Source organism: Siniperca chuatsi, linkage group LG15 (genome assembly GCF_020085105.1).
Source record: "Siniperca chuatsi isolate FFG_IHB_CAS linkage group LG15, ASM2008510v1, whole genome shotgun sequence".
Taxonomy (NCBI): domain Eukaryota; kingdom Metazoa; phylum Chordata; class Actinopteri; order Centrarchiformes; family Sinipercidae; genus Siniperca; species Siniperca chuatsi.
Window position 1 is genome coordinate 18,932,676 of NC_058056.1, and position 20,369 is coordinate 18,953,044.

General features: G+C 38.8%; 2 protein-coding genes and 1 long non-coding RNA gene across 6 annotated transcripts; 2 read left to right on the forward strand and 1 right to left on the reverse strand.

Moving 5' to 3' along the window:
- The first annotated feature begins 626 nt into the window (after positions 1 to 626).
- LOC122862044 (serine/threonine-protein phosphatase PP1-beta catalytic subunit-like) lies at positions 627 to 13,334 on the forward strand. 2 transcript variants are annotated; one of them, XM_044167232.1, is made up of 8 exons: positions 627 to 784; positions 4,684 to 4,815; positions 9,441 to 9,671; positions 9,778 to 9,882; positions 10,012 to 10,083; positions 10,390 to 10,541; positions 11,197 to 11,331; positions 11,454 to 13,334. In XM_044167232.1, exons 1-8 carry the CDS (start codon positions 733 to 735, stop codon positions 11,556 to 11,558), a joined length of 984 nt encoding a protein of 327 aa, XP_044023167.1. In that variant the 5' UTR covers positions 627 to 732; the 3' UTR covers positions 11,559 to 13,334. The 2 variants fall into 2 exon arrangements, with proteins under 2 accessions (XP_044023167.1, XP_044023168.1); XM_044167233.1 differs by lacking the exon at positions 4,684 to 4,815 and having other exon boundaries at positions 718 to 784.
- On the reverse strand, positions 12,038 to 14,643 carry LOC122862045. Its single transcript, XR_006374623.1, has 3 exons — positions 14,518 to 14,643; positions 13,950 to 14,142; positions 12,038 to 13,822 (listed from the first exon to the last, which is right to left on the reverse strand). It is a non-coding gene; the product is annotated as an uncharacterized LOC122862045 (long non-coding RNA).
- A 610-nt stretch (positions 14,644 to 15,253) lies between these two features.
- manea (mannosidase, endo-alpha) lies at positions 15,254 to 19,397 on the forward strand. Of its 3 annotated transcripts, none has more exons than XM_044167234.1 (5): positions 15,254 to 15,625; positions 16,167 to 16,767; positions 17,823 to 17,932; positions 18,088 to 18,164; positions 18,362 to 19,397. In XM_044167234.1, exons 2-5 carry the CDS (start codon positions 16,275 to 16,277, stop codon positions 18,993 to 18,995), a joined length of 1,314 nt encoding a protein of 437 aa, XP_044023169.1. In that variant the 5' UTR covers positions 15,254 to 15,625; positions 16,167 to 16,274; the 3' UTR covers positions 18,996 to 19,397. The 3 variants fall into 3 exon arrangements, with proteins under 3 accessions (XP_044023169.1, XP_044023170.1, XP_044023171.1); XM_044167235.1 differs by having other exon boundaries at positions 15,254 to 15,412; XM_044167236.1 differs by lacking the exon at positions 15,254 to 15,625 and adding an exon at positions 15,647 to 15,947.
- The last annotated feature ends 972 nt before the right edge of the window (positions 19,398 to 20,369 follow it).

Consider the following 20,369-nt stretch of genomic DNA (forward strand, 5'->3'; position numbering starts at 1 on the left):
AGGAAATACAAATATCACCATATCATAAAATAAGCAAACCACCCATGCAAAAATGATTCTGCTTGGAGCACAGCACACATCAGCCTACAGCCTACCACCAACATTACCACCAGTGAGATAGTCTACTGATAAAACATAAAAGGGGTTATTTTATGATCTCCTCACAGTGATGAAAGCCCCCGACTGCTTCTGTTAATTATGTCACAAGCATACAGTGGTGGAAAGTACATTTACTCAAGTACTAAAATGCAATTTTGAGGTATTTGTACTTTACTTGAGTATTTTCATTTTTGGCTATTTTTTTTATTCTATTCCACTACATTTCAAAGGCTAATATTCTAATTTTTACTCCACTACATCTATTTGACAGCTAATTTTACAAACAAGGCATATGACCACATTATAAAACATGATGCATTGGTACAGATTAAACTACCCAACAGTATGTAAAATAATTAGAATTAGCTCCACCTGAACTGGCTAAAAACACAAATTGCTTTTTTTTAGAACAGTTTCAAAATAAGAATGTGTATGCTGGATGTAATTTAATATAGGATATACATTATGTTTGTCAGCCACGAATAAACTCCTTTTAATTAATATAAAGGTGGTTAAAGTGTGGTTATTCTTCACTAGTTCATGTAATCCACGGTTACTGGTTTCTTGACAACAGCGCCTCCTGGTGTCTGTAGGGGGGATCGAACCGGCCAACACTACCACATCAGTTTGAAGATGGCGGAGGGTGAATTGAACGTGGACAGCCTCATCTCTCGGCTTCTGGAAGGTGAGCAATTATCACTACAGTTTCTAATGTTACATAGAGTTATCTGTTAATGTTCATTAAGCCTGGTCTGAGATGTATTCTGTAGCTACTGCAGTTGCCTCACGAAACGCAGGAAATGTGTTAGCTAGTAGGGCTAACGCCAGTCACCCGTAACGGTGTATCCCCGGCTAGCTCTGGCTAATGCTACAGTTAGCTGGCCGTGTTTATAAACACTGTCAGCGGTGAACGCCTACATTTCTCAGTTTTCGCAGTAATAGCTACCTTACTCTTGGCAAGTAATTTTATCGTGTCGTGGTCTTTACTTTAGCATGTAATTAAACTTTCTGCCTGATGTTTTTGGCTGTGTTCTGGCTCATTTATTTTCCAAGTTATGTACGGCTGGTATGTATTGAGCAGGAAGGGCTGGGACGTTTGTCCTGAGCGTTATAACATTAAAAATATACAACCCTGAATCATGTGTCATGGCTATAACGTTTGCAACTGTTAGCTAGGTTAAGTTATTATTTGTTAACCTAAGGCATGAACACCCATTTTCACCAGCGCCCCTGCCCTTGACACGGTTAAGTTTTACTCAATATCCGCGTTCCTGTATGTTGTTGTTACGATATGCTGTTCAGTTGGTTTTCTGGTTAATGTTACATCACTGACTAATGGATAAGCTATACAAATAGGCCTAAATACTTATATATGGACAACCCTTTTAATCTGATGTTGGATGTCCTCCTGTGACTACATCCTAGACAAATTTGAGTTGTGAGGTAGTTTAATTTTTGTGAAGCAATTTTTACTTTTGTAGCTCACTCCTCTCTGGGTTTGTAGGTGTGTTTTCGTGGGCAGGTTGCTGTGATTCAGTGCACTCATGCACATTGGGCCCACGATGCATACACATTCCCTTTAAATGCCTGTTAGTATTGGTACAGGTGAATAACAAAACACAAATTGAAAACACTGCAGACATAATAAATACTGTGTGTTTCTCTGAGCTGTCCACAAAAATGTTCATATCTATAGTTTAAACTAAGTCCCCTTGTGTTGCTGTGTTCCCTATCACATTATTGCTTTCATACTTGATAAATAAAGGGATTTTTGTTGGTGTGTGAGGACCAGGTTGGGTTTGGCAGAAAGAGGGTTGTGCAGAAATCCTTTTGTGCTGGTCGTCCACCTGCTCAAGAGAAGGCGGAGAGTTTACTTTTCCCCGTGAGATATCCTTTGAGTCAGACCAGACCACTAAGGCAAATTCAGCTGTCCCTGGCATAGTTTCCACCAGTAACTGTGACTGTTGGAGGAATGAGACACTATGCCAGCATTGAAATGCTAAGATTTGTTATTTATAGGCTAGAAATTGCTAGACAATTCAATCTTGCTGAAACTGCCCTGTGTTTCTTGCAGTTTCATTTTTATGTTAACATTGCTACCAAATAAGACGGTGTAGTCCCTCATTCATCCAGGAGTGTTCTATCGTAGAAAAGGTTTCAGTCGTAGTCATCTGGACACTGTTTTCAGAATCAAGACGTTTCGGCTCCCATCCGGAAGTCATTCTCAATTGGGAATTGAGAATGACTTCCGGATGGGAGCCAAACGCTCTTGCTGGCAGTGTCCAGATGACTACGACTGAAACCTTTTCTACGATTGCTACCAAATGGTGAAATTAATTGAAAATAAACATATAAAAAAAATACCATAATACTTGTTAATAGTGTTGCTCATATGTTGAATACAAGTTGGACTTGGCATTGGTAGCTCTCATAGGCGGTCAGTTTGGTTGCTCTTTTTTTCTATTTTCATGCTCATAAAACTGACTACAAGTGACTACACATGACTAAGTGATTTGGATGTCATTGTTTCATAGGCTTCTTACATAAGTGTTCAGCTTTATAGTTAGTGGTGGGAACTTACTGAAGGATTTGAATTTTTTGAACATGTGTATATAATTAAGGAATATGATAGATGACCATTATAAATTGTCATCTTTTTTGATTGTCTGTAGGTGAGAAATTTGTAGTAGTGTTTATGCCACTGCCACTGTGGAACTGTTTGCTTCTTGGTGCCTATGACAGGGGTGGTGATTTTTGTTGACTAAATTTGTCTGGATCAGTCCAGGTCTTCAGACCAGGTCATATATCTTATTCTAAAGGATTTATTGGAACTAGCCAAGAAATTGCATCATGCAACTTAGCAGAAACCAAAGCCAGGCTTTTAAATTGGTTTGTATCTTTCATTAATCCAGGTGTTTATTTTCCCAGTATGCAGTTCTAGGTTTTTGTGTCTGTTTTGATAAAGTTCTGTTTTTTATCGATATAATTGCAGATGTAACAAAAACAGTTTTGGTCTAAAACACGTGCACAGATTTTTGCTGATATTTTTCTGATATTCAGCACAGAGTTATCCCATCATCACGAGCATCCAAGCTTAACTCGCTCAGCTCTGATGAGGCCTGGTCGTTGAGTGAGGAACCCTACTTCTACAATTTCATGCTTCACACCATGGGTATGAAGCAGTGCAGATACAGTAGATGGATGATAAAGAAAATTGATGGTGTGAAATTGATGGTGTAAAGCAACACTTGATTAAGGTTGGTGGAGCCCTAAAATAGTTTTTGGCACTCCGATTTACCATCTGTGAGGATCCATATTCCTCTGGTTCACTCACTTCTCTCAGATTTGGTTGGATTACATGACTAATGAGACAGTGAGGGAGTCTGAGTACAGTGTGTAAATAGCATGTATATGCACATGTGTGTTTATCTATGCACAAAAATGCATGCACTAAGCTTTAGGAATTGCTCACCAATACATCAGTTAATCCATTTTGAACTGCTCCGTTTGGCCATTCTGTAATTTGTCGTCCTTTAAGGAAACAAAAAAGGCAAATAGGAAAAGTGTGGAAACTTCCTCTCTGACTAACACGCATTTTTTTCACTAGGCTCAGCTGTCCTTTATTGGAATCTTTAGTGGGCGTCAAGCTTTAAGGCAGTGCCAAAATAGTTAGTTATTAGCCTACATAATTCCTCAGTCATGGATTTGTTCATCACTTTTGTTTTCATCATCAGTGATTCATTTTTACGCAGTGCTTTGATTTGCTTTTTGTGACGCCAAACTGAGACTTAAGTGAAAATTTCTAAGTGCTGTCCAATTACCATTTACTACACGTGTTAATATAGTGACATCACAATTTGTCACTGTTATATCACCACTATAAGACCGTTCTTCTGCCTAATATTTATTTATTTAGCACTAGTCACTTCTTGCGTAGCTGTAACGTCATGTGACTGATGTTCTTTTTTGAAAGAATGACATCTTTCAGAGACACTGCACTAACCAGGCATCCAGATATTAAATCAAAACACACATATATAAAATGCAGACTTCTAAAACTAGATGGAATTTAACTTCAATCTTATACAAGCCACAAGGTGCCATAGCAAGTAAGCAGTTTTTATGTATAATCTCACTTTTCATAACTCTGACTATTTCAGCTGCTGACTATAGCCAGTGTTTGCAATTCTTACTCCTCTTTTCATTGTTGTAAGATAAATCTGCACCCAGAGCTGTGGCGGAACGTCAGAAAGTAGGCTTAAGCTAACAGTGCAACTACACAGCCAATAAACCCACACCACTGCTGAAGATGCAAGCTGCTCTCATAGTCTAAGCAGTGGGTTTCTTAAGTATGGCTGAGACTAAGCAACTATACGCTACAGATTCAACACGCCCACAGCTAATCAGATTTTACGATTGCTTTGTAATTCTGCCATAAGTGTTTTTTCCCCTCCTTAGGTAAAAAAATATTGTATCATGGCCTCATTGTGATGAACGTGTGTTGGTTGCTGGTGCTGCTGTGTTAACACTGACAATGATAACAGTTGTTGATAGCACTGACGGGGTATTTTCTCTTCTCTCCAGTACGGGGATGTCGCCCAGGGAAGATAGTCCAGATGACAGAGGCAGAGGTGCGGGGCCTCTGCATCAAATCCAGGGAGATCTTCCTCAGCCAGCCCATCCTGCTGGAGCTTGAGGCACCCCTGAAGATCTGTGGTCAGTGTTATGCATTTCTGCCCTTGTTTTAGGCCATTTTCTCACCACCTCATGTTTAGTTTTGCTTTTTATTCATAAAACATCTTAAACTCAGTGCTGTGACATTTCATTTAAAGCCTGTCTGAACTGAAAGGTTTAAAAGTTTACTTATGTAACCAGACCGGACAACACTGTCTCAGCCTGGTTCATATATTAAGTCACTTGTTCTCCCTCGACTTGACTATGTGTATGTTATAGAAGTATCCATATAGGGCAATTGCACACATACAGTATACACAGATTGTGTATCACTGTCTGACACACATAATATTCACAGAACGAAGTGGAGCAAAGCAGTGCACATTCGCAAGTGAACTCCTTTTCAACTGTTGAAATGCTACCACTATCAGTATCTCTAGCTGGCTCTGCACATCTTAGCACACTCCCACATGCTTTATCTCTTTCCTCCAGTGTAGCACTGCAACTGAAAACAACTCTGAGCTGTCTAATATATGTGCCAGTCCTTATACAGTACACAAGCTAACATATAGGCTCAGGCCTACACACATTTCATTTGTGGCTGTCCTCATACCAGTTTCCTACCACACATATTTACTTTAAGATTGTTTTTATGTAGGCCTAATACTGTATCAACCTCAGGTGGCAGCATTTGTATTTTAAGTGCTAAATGTGATCATGGAAAGCAGTAATTTGATGAAGTCCAATTAACATTGTTTCTTGTTAAATTGAATGTTGAGAGAATTACATCATCCAAATGTCTGACATTACATTGATCAGAATAACTGACTTTTTAAAGGCCTCAAATGCCTTCATCCATGTAGACCAAATGCTTGTACATTACTCTAAAATATGCATGAGTTTTAGGTGGAGTTATTTGTCACTGTGTAAGGTTTCTTTGTTTCTCTTTTACTCTCTTTGTTTTGTTGCTGAACTTCTATCCCCAGACTGAGTACTTGCCTTTAACCCACAGCTCTCAGGGCAGGCTTTCAGGGCACCGACTATAAAGACCAAACAATGAATGGACTTTAATTATTTACGAAGGCCACATAGATCAGGTTCAGCGCTTACTCTCTTGCTCACATGTTAACTTTAATGCCACTGACATCATTTTGCCCAAGCTGGCTGCTTTGACACTGTTTGGCTTTATCGTTTATTTAATCAGATAAATATGAATTTAGATTTTTTTAAATACAGTATTGTTGACAATAGTGATGATCAAACTGTCATTGTAAGGATGTGTTAGATGGATGATAATGATTAACAGGACCCTACAATCACAGTCGTCTGCAAAATTACCAAAGGGTTGCACGTTAACCATAATTGGACTTTATGATTCAAAGCAAAATGTAACTGATTTGTTAGCCTGTTAAATTAGCTGCGGTAGCATTTATCGTACATTTTCAAACTCTCTGCACAGTGTTAGGTCTGAGTCGAAGACAATGCCTTTTAATTATTTTGTGACTACAAGTACTGACTCAAAAGTGGCATTAACAGTTCACAGACTGAAGAGAATGCGATGAAAACATTTTTGAATATAAAAGTTAATCAAGAAGTTTCTTATTTTAAAGTTGATGATATAATATATAAATGTAGATCATTTTGCCATATTTTAGCAGAATGTTCCTGGCAGCCTGTATTTCTCACCCTGAAGTAATTTGTGTTAATTGTTTACATTCACATTGTTACATCGGGCCTCTGAGTATGGGTTCACATTTATTTGATATATGTACTGTATGTATTAGGTGATATTCTCACATCTTGCTGTAAGTATCAAATAACACTTGAAATCAATTACTGCATATATTATTTTTTCATATAGTATTTTTGCACAGTTTTTAATGAACGTCTGCCTATTTTCTTTTTTGTGTAAAGTCGATTGTGTTTGTTATTTGAAAATTATTTATCAGCCTTTTTGCTGAGTGTTTTTGTGTTTATTTGTTAGCAGTATTATTTAGTGTTCCTCACACCAGTGGTGTGCTTTTGAACCAGTTGATTATCTGGCAACACAGGGTCATGCAACCCTTGATTACATCTTTATGACTTAAGTACCAGTGCGCTGATGCTAGGCTAATAATATAATGGTCATTTCATTGTGCATGCATAAGCATTGTTTTGTTTTATTGTTCTTTTAATTATTGCTGAGCTGATTTGTCTATTGGCCTGTTATTACAGTGAATAGTACCACGACAAATAACACTGTACTAAACATCGGTGGTGGTGTTGTAAGATGCGCTGCTGTGTCCTTTTTATTATTGTAGAGTTGTGTTATCACCATTGCTGATATATTGTGTTTTTCTTCTGAGACAAATCTTGCTCATTTATAACACTGACCTCAGGTTCACGGCTCCTTTTTTTTCTTTCAAATTTCCATTTGCTGCTATTCTCAGACTGTTTTGACACTGCAGAGGCAGAGCTGAGTAAATAATTCACTGTCATCTTACAATTCCTTGTGAGAGGGCAGGCAGGGGGTTGGCCCATAGAAAGCCAGACTTGGTGAAGCTCACAAATTCACGTTCAGTCATGCAGCAACTCTTAGTGTGGAGTTGAGGATAGTTAGTGTAAAACTAATCTGAGATGCCTTCTCTGGAGGCCGACATTTTCAAACAGACAGCCAATCAAATGGTGGCTGCTAAATTATAAACAAATAATAACAAATTACTGTTGTTATTATTTTAAACTTGTTAAAAGCCAACTTCACATGTGTGGAAAAGAGAAATAAAAACACTGTGAAAACAGTGTCAAAGCTGAGAAATAGTGTTTTGAAAGGGTATCATTGTAATGCAGTTTATCCAGGTTTTTACTACAGAGCCACAGCTCAGATGAAGTTTGCCCTGCTCTTACAAAGTTCACTCACCTCCAACTGTCCCTGCACAGATTACAGTCTATGTTGCCATGTCTCTGCGTCCACCATTTTATCCAAATGTGGCTTTGTTCCTGCATTTAGTTTCCTTTTCTGAGCAAACTGCAGCATAAATGAGCAACGTTAATTGTTTATGCCTCATGTCCATTTCTGTTTTGGTGCAGCAACAAACAAGAATTATTGTTCTCTGTGTGCTGTCCTCTGTATTTACTCAGTTCTTGGTATTTACTCTGTTGTGTGTTGCTTTCAGACTGCCAAGACTAAAAATATCTGTTTGTCGAAATCAGTATTTTCATGTTTTTATGTAGCTAGTATTTGTAGCTTTTACCAGTCTTCAGGTCTGTTCCCAGTTTTAGCACAAGGTAGACTTGCAGGCCTGGGATGCACTTTCCACCTACCATCACCTTTTCACTGTCCCATAAGAAGTTAACACAAATAGGATTTGAAAACAGCAACTAAAGTAATAGTTAGGAAATTTTAAAAGCTTTCCTGATTTCATACTGACAGCTTGTGACCTGGGCTATGTTGCTGGAGCACTGCATTAATACTTAAGAGTTGTTTCATTGAAGTTTTGATATTGTATGATTAATGTAAAGGATTGTGAAGTTGTTACGATTACCAGTAGTTATATCAAAACTATACCGGATAAGCTGGGGCTGCGTGTCCAGGGCAAAGAAAATGATTGATGGTGATACACAACTGGCTCAGCACAACATGAGCACTGTGTATAAGAAAGACTTCCAACATTCAGAACTGTTCCTTTTAATCATTCATTTGCACGGAAAAAGTGTGTTTTTGCATGCCATCCTAAGACACAGGCAAAAATAAATACAGGCCTGTAGCCATATAGGTTTGGTGCCAGTCGTGGTTTGGTTTTTGGTGCCTAGATCACTGATGGGCACCGTGAAATAAAATAAATCATGCCAGACACTCTCATGATATAAAGTTGTAATTTTTGCTGGTCATTTTTATCTCAGGGCCAGACAGCTGCACAGCTTAACAAGGCCTATTATTTCATTTAAATTTGTATTTGGTGCCATCTTGTAATGAAGCATTGCCATAAAAAGAGTGTGGCATATGAATTCACTTTCCATTTTGGTCACAATAAAGCCTGTTATTATTGTCCTATCCTTCTGCTGAGGCTCTCTGCAGTCATCTGTGTCTGGAGCACTTAGCCCAAATTAGAGGAGCTCTTAAGTTGGTGCAAGAGGATATAAAAGGAAGCAGGTCTTGGCTAGGTGATGAAGTGTGGTTCCCCCACAGAGATGCTGTGCTTTGGTAAGAGCATCTCCAGCACATCGCTTCCTGACTGATTGGTTGATCCTCAATCCTGGGAGAGTTGCTAATATTAAAGTTAGTTTGTGTGGATATGTGTATGTGCATGTGCATCCATTTATTTTTGTGATTAACCTGGATTGTCAGCATTCTTTCCCTCGGTAGCTCATTTCCCATGGGCCATGGAATTCATCTGGTGGCAGTTGTAATGGCTCATTTTGTGTTTGTATTCTTCGGCACCTCTTTGATGATATTCAAGCATCTTTTCATGATCTCTACGACTTTTCTGTCTCCACAAACTGCATCACCACTGTTTTTAATAATCTCTTCCCTTTTGCTCAACTTCTCACTGTTTTTGTCTCTAAGTAGCTCCCCCTTTCTGTAATGATTTTATGTTAAGCAGCCTGTCCTTGTGACTGCACTTACAGTAAATAGCCAAACTGACGCCTTGTCTTCCCCCTTACCTCTCACCCCCCCTCCCTTTTTTTAGGTGATATCCATGGGCAGTACACAGATCTACTGAGGCTGTTTGAGTATGGTGGCTTCCCTCCAGAGGCAAACTACCTTTTCCTGGGTGACTACGTGGACAGAGGGAAACAGTCCCTGGAAACCATCTGCCTTTTGTTGGCCTACAAGATCAAATACCCAGAGAACTTTTTCCTGCTTAGGGGCAACCATGAGTGTGCTTCCATCAACCGCATCTACGGGTTCTACGATGAGTGTGAGTAGAAATATACTCACCCTGCACACATGTACACACAAAAAGCCCTGAAGCACATATTTACAGTAGTTTGGTTCTAATAATGCGTGTTTGTGTGTTCCACCAGGCAAGCGCAGGTTCAACATTAAGTTGTGGAAGACCTTCACTGACTGCTTTAACTGCCTCCCCATTGCTGCTATCATTGATGAGAAGATCTTCTGCTGCCATGGAGGTAAGAAGAATTGTTGGCACTTATTTCCATACCCTGTCCCAAATGTTAACCAGAACTTTTTGATACCCTTCTTCAAAATATATTTGTAACAAATCCAATTGAATGTAACCTCTTTATTTTCTATTTTAGGGCTATCGCCTGATTTGCAGTCAATGGAGCAGATTCGCAGGATCATGAGGCCAACAGACGTGCCTGATACAGGTAGTGTGTGTGTGTGTGTGTGTGTGTGTGTGTGTGTGTGTGTGTGTGTGTGTGCGCACGTACTTAGGTGCTTGCTCATACTTAATACTGAACATGTTCACTTCTTCTGGATTTCTCCCTGGAATTTAAAGTTTACCTTTAAATGATAACACCCAGCCTCTCTCTTCCTGAATTAATGACTATTACATCAGTAGATCTTCTGTGTTACATCGGCAAAGTCAGCTGGATCTTTAGCACATCTCCCTTTCTCTCCTGATTTTTGTGTTCTTTATCTCCATCTCTCCTCTCTATGTGTGTGTCTTTCAGGCCTGCTGTGTGACCTTTTGTGGTCAGACCCAGATAAGGATGTACAAGGTTGGGGAGAGAACGACCGTGGGGTCTCCTTCACCTTCGGGGCCGATGTGGTCAGCAAGTTCCTGAACCGCCATGACCTGGACCTCATCTGCAGAGCCCACCAGGTAATTATGAAGGGAAACAAAGTGGAGAACCTGGATATGGAGTGTAAATGCAGAAAGCACAAGGCAAGCAAATTGATCTTGTGGGTTTTTTTCTTTCGTAAAGATGACCTCCATTTGTTTGTGTGTCTTTGGTAGAAGTAATTACTGTGGCTGATACAAAGAGAGACACGTGAGCTAAACCACATATTAATAGTCCTTGTGCAGCAGTGTAGCCCCTAGTTTCCGGCTCCCATTTCATCTCGTTTTTCCCATGCATCATTCATTATAACTTGATTTGGCACTCAGTTATTATCAATCTATTTTTTTGCAGAAGTAAAATAGTATGAAACAGAGAATGAGAAGTTACTGTTTCTATTTTTGACACTGACATCAGGTATATTTACCTGATACATGACCAAAAACAATTTATTATCAGAATTGAAATGTACAACTTTTCTGTTAAATGATTAAACGACTGAACGACAACCACAGGAGTTGTTATTGTTAAATTGGCCACAGCTATTTCGGCTCTGCATCGGGCGTTTCGTATTGATTCAGGTGTAGGTGGTTTTGTACACTCAACCATGATAGCAAAGTTGGACTGAAACTACAGAAGATCTGTTTCTTGGTATTGATTGCAGTAGGCGGTGGAATAATGTCATGTGTCTTCTAACAGGTTGTGGAGGATGGATATGAGTTCTTTGCCAAACGCCAACTGGTCACACTTTTCTCTGCTCCAAACTACTGCGGGGAGTTTGACAATGCAGGTGGCATGATGAGTGTTGATGAATCCCTCATGTGCTCCTTCCAGGTAGTGTAAAAACTAAAGGGACATGTACATTTATCCTGACTGCCTTTTGTTATTTGAGTTAACAAATTATCCCACTCATACATGCATCTCCTCGCTCTGTGTTTGTGTCTCATTATTTAAAGATCCTAAAGCCCTCAGAGAAGAAGGCCAAGTACCAGTATGGTGGTGTAACTTCCGGTCGGCCAGTCACCCCACCCCGCACCGCCCAAGCCCCCAAGAAGAGGTGAACGTACAGCCTTGGCTCTCCCCCCTCCTTCTCACCCTGTCCGTCCCTGGTCTGCCATCACGGCAACCCCTGTAACTCCCCTGTATAGCGAAGATACAGGGCTTATCTAATTGCCCAAATCTTTCTCCTCTTTCTTCCCCACTCACCCACCCCCTCCCCACTCACCCACCCCCTCCCCATCTCCACTGACAGCTCTTTTTCTTAATGTGTAAGTGTACATAAATTTGCTGTGACCAATCTGTTTTATTTTTTTTGCCTGTTTGTTGGTATTTTTGATATTAACAAATAATCTTTTTTTGTGTTTTTTTGTGTTTTTTTTGAGGTTCTGTGTCGTGTAAGGAAATGCCTTCTCTGTGTAGAGGGGCAAAGCGCCTGAGTTAAAGGAATTCTTTTTCAGTTTAACAAAAACACAGTAGAGATTGAAAATTGTTTTGCCTTGACCTCTCAAAAAACAGAGAGAATCCTTCCAATGTAATTCAATGAGACTGAGGTTTCTGTGCAATGCAAAAATCCGTAGACACAAATAACGTTTCTCATATTCCACTTTAACAGTTTGAACACATTATAGCGTATGCGGTGAACTTGCGGTTGTTGTGCACATTTTATATATTTAACCATTGAACAAGCGCATGTCCCCATGAGTTGCAAAGGATGAGAAGAGACCGGCGTGGATGAAATATAGAGGCTAAATCAGATGCTGCTGGCAGTGGACACACTCTACCCGAACACAACGCCCTCTGGGCATCGATTCCTCCACTCTGTTATGCCTCCCTGTGCTTCAACTCCACACCCACACAAAAACATGCCGCTTCTTACACAGAGCTGGTATTTACATTTTCCTGGGTATCTTTATTATTTGTTCTCATCCAGATAATTTCCCCCCATATAATCCTCTTGATTTGTAGTGAACGATGCTGAGAATTTGTTAAAACGTTGTACCCATGGAAATTTCTTGCACAGACATTTAACTATGAGTCACTTATGATCAGTATTTTATCTGCAGACATACTGGATAAATGGTGTACTAAAAGTGCTTATAAAATTGTCCTTTCCTAGTCTTTGTGGGAAGATGCAGATAAAGATATCTATATATAGAAATATCTAACAGCACAGGTTGCAATTTTGCAAGTGTCTAACATATCTAAGTAATCCCGTGCAGTGTTAAAAAGACCAAATAATCAAAGTAAATAAAAAGCAAGCTTCACAAAATGCTCCACAATATTTGAATTGTTTAGTGCATAGTGAAGACAATTTTTTTCTTGGAAGCTTTTTAGTAAAATGCCAGCTATCCTCCTTTCACATCACCCAATCCGTTCAAGCACAGTAAGAAAACTAGTGGTCAGGAGTGGGTGTCAGAACCAGGCCGTTTTGCTATGTGATAGTGATGCCACCTGGTGTATAAATGCAGTAGTACAGTACAAATTAGTACAAATTAGACGACAATTTCAAACTAGACAGGTACAGAATGTTGTGTCATTTACCATGAGGAGGTACTTCAGTTCGACTGACCAGCGAAAGCCTGTTTGGCAGTTAAGTTCAGTTTACTACAAATGAGATGCAGTTGACCCTCTGTGGAAAACAGTTGCCTCTTTTGTTTTTTTGCTCTTTGTGGTATTATTCTTTCTGTTCTATATTCACATGGTTCATTTTTATTCACTTAATTTATTTCCTAATAATGATGATAACAAAGAATGAGATGTTACCAAAAGCTGTTTTGCAATTTGTACATGTTTGTTTGAAAGTCTACAAATTCAATTAAAATGGATGGAAACCAAAATTGTTGTCACTTCTGTTTTACTGATGTCTTTGCATGAATGTGTACTGTATGTCTCTGTACTGTCAAGAAAGTTACTATCCCTTCTACACTTCTTTGTCTCAACATACAACTAATACTTTACACTGACAGACCCACACAGGGGTAAAATCTTGGAAATGTATATACAGTCAATAAATCATACTCTGTTAAAATGAGATTAGATAAATTATTGAAAAGCAGAGGAACTCTCTTTTTTTTTTTTTTTTTTTTAAATCTCTCCTGCTTCAACTCAGTGTGACACTTTATGCAACTGGGCCCCGCAGACGCCTCTTAGCCCAGTTCAGAGCTTCTCGCATCGGCCCTGAATACAGCCAGATAGTCAGTGTCAGGAGAAAACATGGCACGCCCAGGTGGAGGTGAGACAAGATCCAAACAAAGATGATCCACAGTCCCACTTTTAGAAAGAGGAGAGTGTAGTAGATGATGCTCTGTGCATCTGTGGAGTTGGCCTGAGGAAAGAATGAATGTTAAGACATAATTTAATCATTTTATCATGTATTTATGTTTCCTGCAATACAACAGGTTATGATATGTTAATTTTAGGCATATGTGAACCAATCGCCTGTCTAGCTCAACCTGTACATCCTGTACATCCACTTCATCAGCCATCATCATATCATCACCGTCATCAGAGCTCAGGAAGTAGGGGATCTGATAGAAGGGAGTCCTCCTTTTCTCCCTTCTGCATCTTGAAGACATTTGTGCTTGTGGTTCTTCCATTGTCAGCGTGAGTCTCTAAATGATGATGGGTTTTGAGCACTTCAAACAACTATGGAATATTATAAACAGAAATGTTAAATTATAACAAATATGATCCAGCAAATTGATCAATCAAATCAAATAAGCTTATTTGCATGAATGTTGATGTTACATAATTATTGCCAAAGCTCAAATATATTTAATTGAATATTAGACTTTAACAAGAAAACAAAATAAAAATAAGTGACAAGACAACAAATACTCTAAACAGTACAATCCTTCAGAACAGTAAATACATAGAATAATAAATCAATGTAGAACGTAAGAGACTCTTTGTTTCTTGAGGCATATACATATTTTTCAGCCAAGAGAGCTACTAAACTGCTGAAAATCTAGCTATGTATCTATATTAATTTCTGATATGTTTGCTGCCTGTTTCACTTACTGTGTACACACACAGATTGTGCCTGATGGTGGAGATCAGCACGTTTTTGTCAGTTTTTAATGTTGGCAAACACTGCAAAATATACTTGGAACCCCTTAGAATGTTATTTTTTAAACTGGAATGTTATTTAATAATGTTCTATAAACATATACAGAATACAGTGGTGGAAGGTAACAAAGTACCTTTATTCAAGTATTGTACTTAAGTACAAATTTGGTAGGTACTTGTACTTGAGTATTTCCATTTTATGCAACTTTGTACTTCTACTCCACTACACTTTGGAAGCCAATATTGTACTTTTTACTCCACTGTGTTTACTTGACAACATTACTTACTAATTACTTTGTAGATTCTGATTAATACAAAATGTAAATGAACTAATGCAACTGCAATATTAAAGTGATGAACACATTAATGCATCAATAATTATACTATAATATACATTATTCTGAAATGGGCCATTCTGCAGAATGAGTACTTTTACTTGTGGTACTTCAAGTATATTTTTAATGCGAGCACTTTTGTACTTTTACTTAAGTAAGATTTTGAATTCAGGACTTTTACTTGTAACAGAGTATTTCCACACTGTGTCATTACAACTTTTTTTGTTTTTTAATTTTATGGCATCCTTTATTGGTCCTTTTACTGATTGTTTGTGTAATACACCTTCCCAAACGAATGGGGGCGACATATATCACCCTGATTCAGTTAAGGTGCTTCTTTGACGGTCGTTGACTGGACAGGCCCGTAGACCGTAAACTAGGACAGGACGCAGACGCAGCGCGTTACATCCGCATCCTATATAACATGGATGAGTCACAGCAAAGATGCTGTAGTAACTGCGCATTCACAGTTGCAGCGTTTACAGATCTGTGAAGCTGAACCAGAAGTGCAGGTTGTGTCCCGTCTTTTGCGTCTCATGCAGCGAAAATAATTTATGAAGAGCCGTGCGAGGCTGGTTGTGTTTAACACTAGACTTTGTATTTCAAAAGACCCAGTTTTCATACGGAAACATGTGAAGTGCTTGACTGTCGGAGGACAAAACCAATATTGTGTCACCCCTGTTATTCTTGGCTGCTGTTGACAAGTCTAAAGTTCATCAATGCGGGTAGAGTTGAAGTAGCTAACGTTGTTAGCTTTTTAATTGTGTCTTTAGGCATCGCTAAACTGCAGTAGCTATATGTGGTAAAACATAGTGTGTAGCCCACTGTAATGGTTGTAACTGTAACGTTATATCATATGCAATCCGCACACTCTATCATGACAGGACTTCCGCAAAGTGTGCAGTTATTTAAAATAATGTAGCTCTCGCTGGCTTCCTGCCCCCCTTTTTATGTCTGTTTTTTTGAGCCGAATCGATAATTGAGTTATCATTTAAATAATTTTTCAAACAAAACTGCCAAGCATTTGAAGGTTGCAACCTGTTAAATGTGAGGATTTGCTACTTTTTCTTGTCTCAACATTGTCAGACAAAACAAGACATTTTAGGATCACTTTAATTTGGGCTTTGGCAAATAAAACAAACTGATTTGTCACTATTTTCTGTCCTTTTATAGACCAAATGATTAGTTGATTAATCAAGAAAATAATTGTTAGTTGCAGCCCTGATGTTCTTTTGTAACATTCTTATATTCCCTTGTTTCCTCCAGGCTGAACAAAAACTCACTGACCGAGCTTCAATGGCATCCTGTCCAACAACAGTCCGTCACTGCTGTCTCAACAATGAACTGTGGAAAGCCTCAAGCACTGATTGAAGAATGGCAAGGTTTAGGCGCAAGTTTTGCATCACATTAATTGCTTTGGTGTTGCTTGTGCTCATAATAACAGTGGTCTTGAAGGCACTTACACCAGAGGACTCTGCTGGTGTGGAGCTGTTCCCAGACAGAAAGAACGAGATCCAGAAAGAAAACAACAACAAACCTGATCAGACCAAAATTAATGACTCTGCTCAGTCAGACAAAGATGCAGAACTGGAGGCCACACTGAGAAAGTTCCCTCCCCCAAACTACTATCTCCATGCCTTCTACTATGCATGGTATGGGAACCCCAAGTTTGATGGCAAATACATCCACTGGGACCACCCGCAGCTGCCACACTGGGACTTTAAGGTGGCTCAGGGATATCCACAAGGCAGACACAGCCCACCTGATGACATCGGGTCCAACTTCTACCCCTCTTTAGGGGCTTATAGTTCCAGGGATCCCTCCATTATAGAGGCTCATATGCAGCAGCTGCGTACAGCAGCCATTGGTAAGAAGTTCACCTGAACTTAACTCCAGGGCTGAACAATAAGTTAACATTATCACTTGTCTTTTTCCAATGAAACTGTTTTGTGATGATATCATGATACTGTGATATTATGAAGTCCATACTGACCTGATTAATTAACATTAAATACAGTTTCTTCGTCAGCATCAATATAAAATTCTGTGTTTCTGCTATGACATTCATTCAGTTATGTTGGGCTGCCGACTAGCGCCACAGCACTTCCTGGCTTCATGTTAACATACATAAAAATGATCTGGGGAAAAAAGGAGCACTGGTGTAGGATCAGTACTCGGTATTGGCAGATACCCTGAGTTGAGGTATCAGAATCTATATCGGGAGGGAAAAAGTAGGATTGGTGCGTCCTTATTGAAATTACAAATCCAGTAATAAAATATACTATACAATAGAGCAGATGTATGCATAATCACATTTAAAATAATCAAACTGATCTTCAATGCATTAACTGTGTTCCACTGTTATACAGTGAATCTGATAAAACCCTACCTACATTATAAAGCAAAAAATCTAAATTAGCTAATTTTGTTCATTTTCATTATTATCATCGCGTGGTTATGCCGTATATGTCGATAAATGATTATATTGAGTTACCGCCCGCTCTATATTATAATACATAATGCAGTGATGATAATCAGCAAACTGGTTGTACAACTTTTAGGTTTTGCAGTTTTCTTTTTAAAATTTTTTTATTATTTTTGGTGTCGTTTTTGGACATCACACTTTACTGTAGTGTTATATTTAAATTAAATGGCCTTTTATCTCTGTAACTTATCATTTTGTTAACAAAACTGAAAATTTAATGTGATTTAACATACATTATCCATGTTTTGGCTGATATCAGGAAAATTATTGTCAGCATGTACATTTCTGCCCCTCCTGTATTACTCCCACAGCATATTTAATATCACTGCAATACATTTACACTATATGAGTAACTTATTATATTAATGAACAGTTATCTGAGTGTTTTCATTCATTCAGGTTCGGAGTTCATATTTGTATGATGTGTTTATTCTCAGGTGTCATCGCTGTTTCCTGGTATCCTCCTAATACGAAGGATGATAATGGTGAGCCAACAGATGACTTTGTGCCTTTGCTGCTGGAAGTGGCACATAAATACCATATTAAGGTCTGTACAAAGATATGAGTGAGTTAAATAGTTGTTTTGTATTCACCAGCAGGCTAAATGTTTGATGTACAGAGTTCCTTAAAACATCTGGTACTAAATATATTGCCATTGAAAGTGTTTATCCTTTATTGTTGCTGTCATGTATGTGTTTACAGGTAGTGTTTCACATTGAACCATACAAAGGAAGAGATGAAGTCAACATGTTCACTAATGTCAAATACATCATTGAGAAGTGAGTGGTGCAGTGTTTCTTCAGTGTTGTCAGTCAAATGTCAGCACCATGATCTTACACTCCCTCTGGAAATCATTCTGTCATGATTCATCACATCAGTCCAATAATTATCACGTTTGCATCAGTCTTTCTATCCCTGTGACATTTTCCTTTCTTCAATTTTTCATCTTGTGTCCTATACCTCCTCCTTTTCTCAGATATGGAGAGCACCCTGCTTTCTTCAAGTACCGGACAAACACTGGCAAGCTTCTTCCACTCTTCTATGTGTATGACTCATATCTGATGAACTCAGAGCAGTGGGCCAAACTGCTAAAACACACAGAGAGTAACAGTATCAGGGATACCCCATATGACGCCATTTTCATCGCCCTGCTGGTTGAGGAGAAACATAAGAGGGATATCCTGACTGCCGGGTTTGATGGTGTCTACACCTACTTTGCTACTAATGGTTTTTCCTATGGGTCAACTCAGCGGAATTGGGACTCTATTAAAGCTTTCTGCGAAGATAACAACCTGATATTCATCCCAAGTGTGGGCCCTGGGTATATTGACACAAGCATTCGACCCTGGAACTTCCAAAACACTCGAAATCGCATCAACGGCAAATACTACGAAACCTCGTTGAGTGCTGCATTACAGGCCAGGCCTGATTTTATCTCTGTAACATCTTTTAATGAATGGCACGAGGGGACTCAGATTGAAATGGCAGTTCCCAAAACAAGCCAGACTGTGTATCTGGACTACCTGCCCAATAAGCCTGCAATCTACCTGGAGATAACTCGCAAATGGGCTGCGATATTTGGTGGTGAGAGACGGAAATGGCAGGAATGATCTAAGAACCGTAGCCGTAATGTTTATTCATGGTTGCATAAAATAATTACACAAAAGCTAAATGAAGTTCTAATTGCAGAATGCGCAACAAAATGCAAATTATGAATATCTATGAGAACAGCCAAATGATTTGCAAATCCACACGCAAGTGAACTACATTATCTTAATTTTGGCTGCAGTGATGTATGTGATTATTTTTTTTACACTTGAGTGAATTATTGTTAATTTAAATTATGTTTTATTACTTCTTGTTTACACAGCCTTGAACATTTTTGTCATCACTGTATCCAGCTGAAACTGCATAGGCATGTTTTGCTGTCCTGTAATCTGTTACCATATTAAACCTCTGTAGAAATGAATAAAGTGCACTTTGGAAAGGAAGGCAAGATGCAAGTAAACAAAGCAAAAGCTGTTGCCTCACTCTGCTTCCAGCTCTGCCTCCAAAAACAGTACAAGAAAAAGCACCACAAAGATCTTGATATTTGAAAGGCATGTCAACCTCAAATCTAAGATGAATCATAGTGATGACAACAGCAGAGGGATGACAGGACAGCAGTTCAGTTATTGAAACAGGCAAAGAGACCAGAGAGAGTGGAGAGCAAAACCAAGATTATTTCTATATGTGGAATAATTTACCTTCTTATTAATGGTCTGACTCCATGGTACATGCCTGGTACATGTTGTCATGATGTCAAAGTGTGTTTCTGTCTGAATGCTTCACTTACAGACACTTAAACGCCTCTCTGATTTTATTTTGGAACTTCTTTGCGGCAGATTTTGCATATTGGGAGGAAAAGTTTAATTTCATGTCACTGTTATAAGATTAAAATGCATGTGATGAAACAGAATAATAACTTCTCCATTTCACAGTGCATCAGTATTTCTATTGGCTGAACGAACACATCCTCTTGGTAAAAGCTGAACAAAGGTGAACTCTGACTTGCGAGTCCATTGGTGCTGCTGGAGGTCGCACTGAAAAAGGAAACGCATGCTTGAATTTCATCATTTCAGTCATTCGGGCTTCAATAGAAGTGAATGGGAGATATTGAAATATTTGCAGGATGGAAGTATGATGTGATCATACCTTACAGTAAATCTGCAATAACTGATTTATATGACTTGGGGGTAGCAAAAACAAGTTGTGAAAACAACATTAAAGCATCTCCTTTTAGGATGATGTTGCGAACTTGCTACGACGGAGCAACATTATCATTCATTTGGAGTCATGTTTCTGGTCACCTGGTGAATGTAAGTTTAATATTCACTCTCTTTTAGCTCAGTTTTTGGTCTCTACCAACTCCTGAGAGAAATATCTGGCTCTTTAGCTGCTAAATGCTCTACTGTGTTTACCAGCTAGTTGCTATCTGTGTCTGT

Excerpts from the sequence above, each read along its gene's own strand:
- manea (XM_044167234.1), top strand. The coding sequence starts at position 16,275 with ATGGCAAGGTTTAGGCGCAAGTTTTGCATCACATTAATTGCTTTGGTG. Across the intron at positions 17,933-18,087 it reads CACATAAATACCATATTAAG|GTAGTGTTTCACATTGAACC; the intron begins GTCTGTACAAAG and ends ATGTGTTTACAG. Across the intron at positions 18,165-18,361 it reads GTCAAATACATCATTGAGAA|ATATGGAGAGCACCCTGCTT; the intron begins GTGAGTGGTGCA and ends TCCTTTTCTCAG.
- LOC122862044 (XM_044167232.1), top strand. The coding sequence starts at position 733 with ATGGCGGAGGGTGAATTGAACGTGGACAGCCTCATCTCTCGGCTTCTG. Across the intron at positions 10,084-10,389 it reads AACAGACGTGCCTGATACAG|GCCTGCTGTGTGACCTTTTG; the intron begins GTAGTGTGTGTG and ends TGTGTCTTTCAG. Across the intron at positions 10,542-11,196 it reads TCATCTGCAGAGCCCACCAG|GTTGTGGAGGATGGATATGA; the intron begins GTAATTATGAAG and ends GTCTTCTAACAG.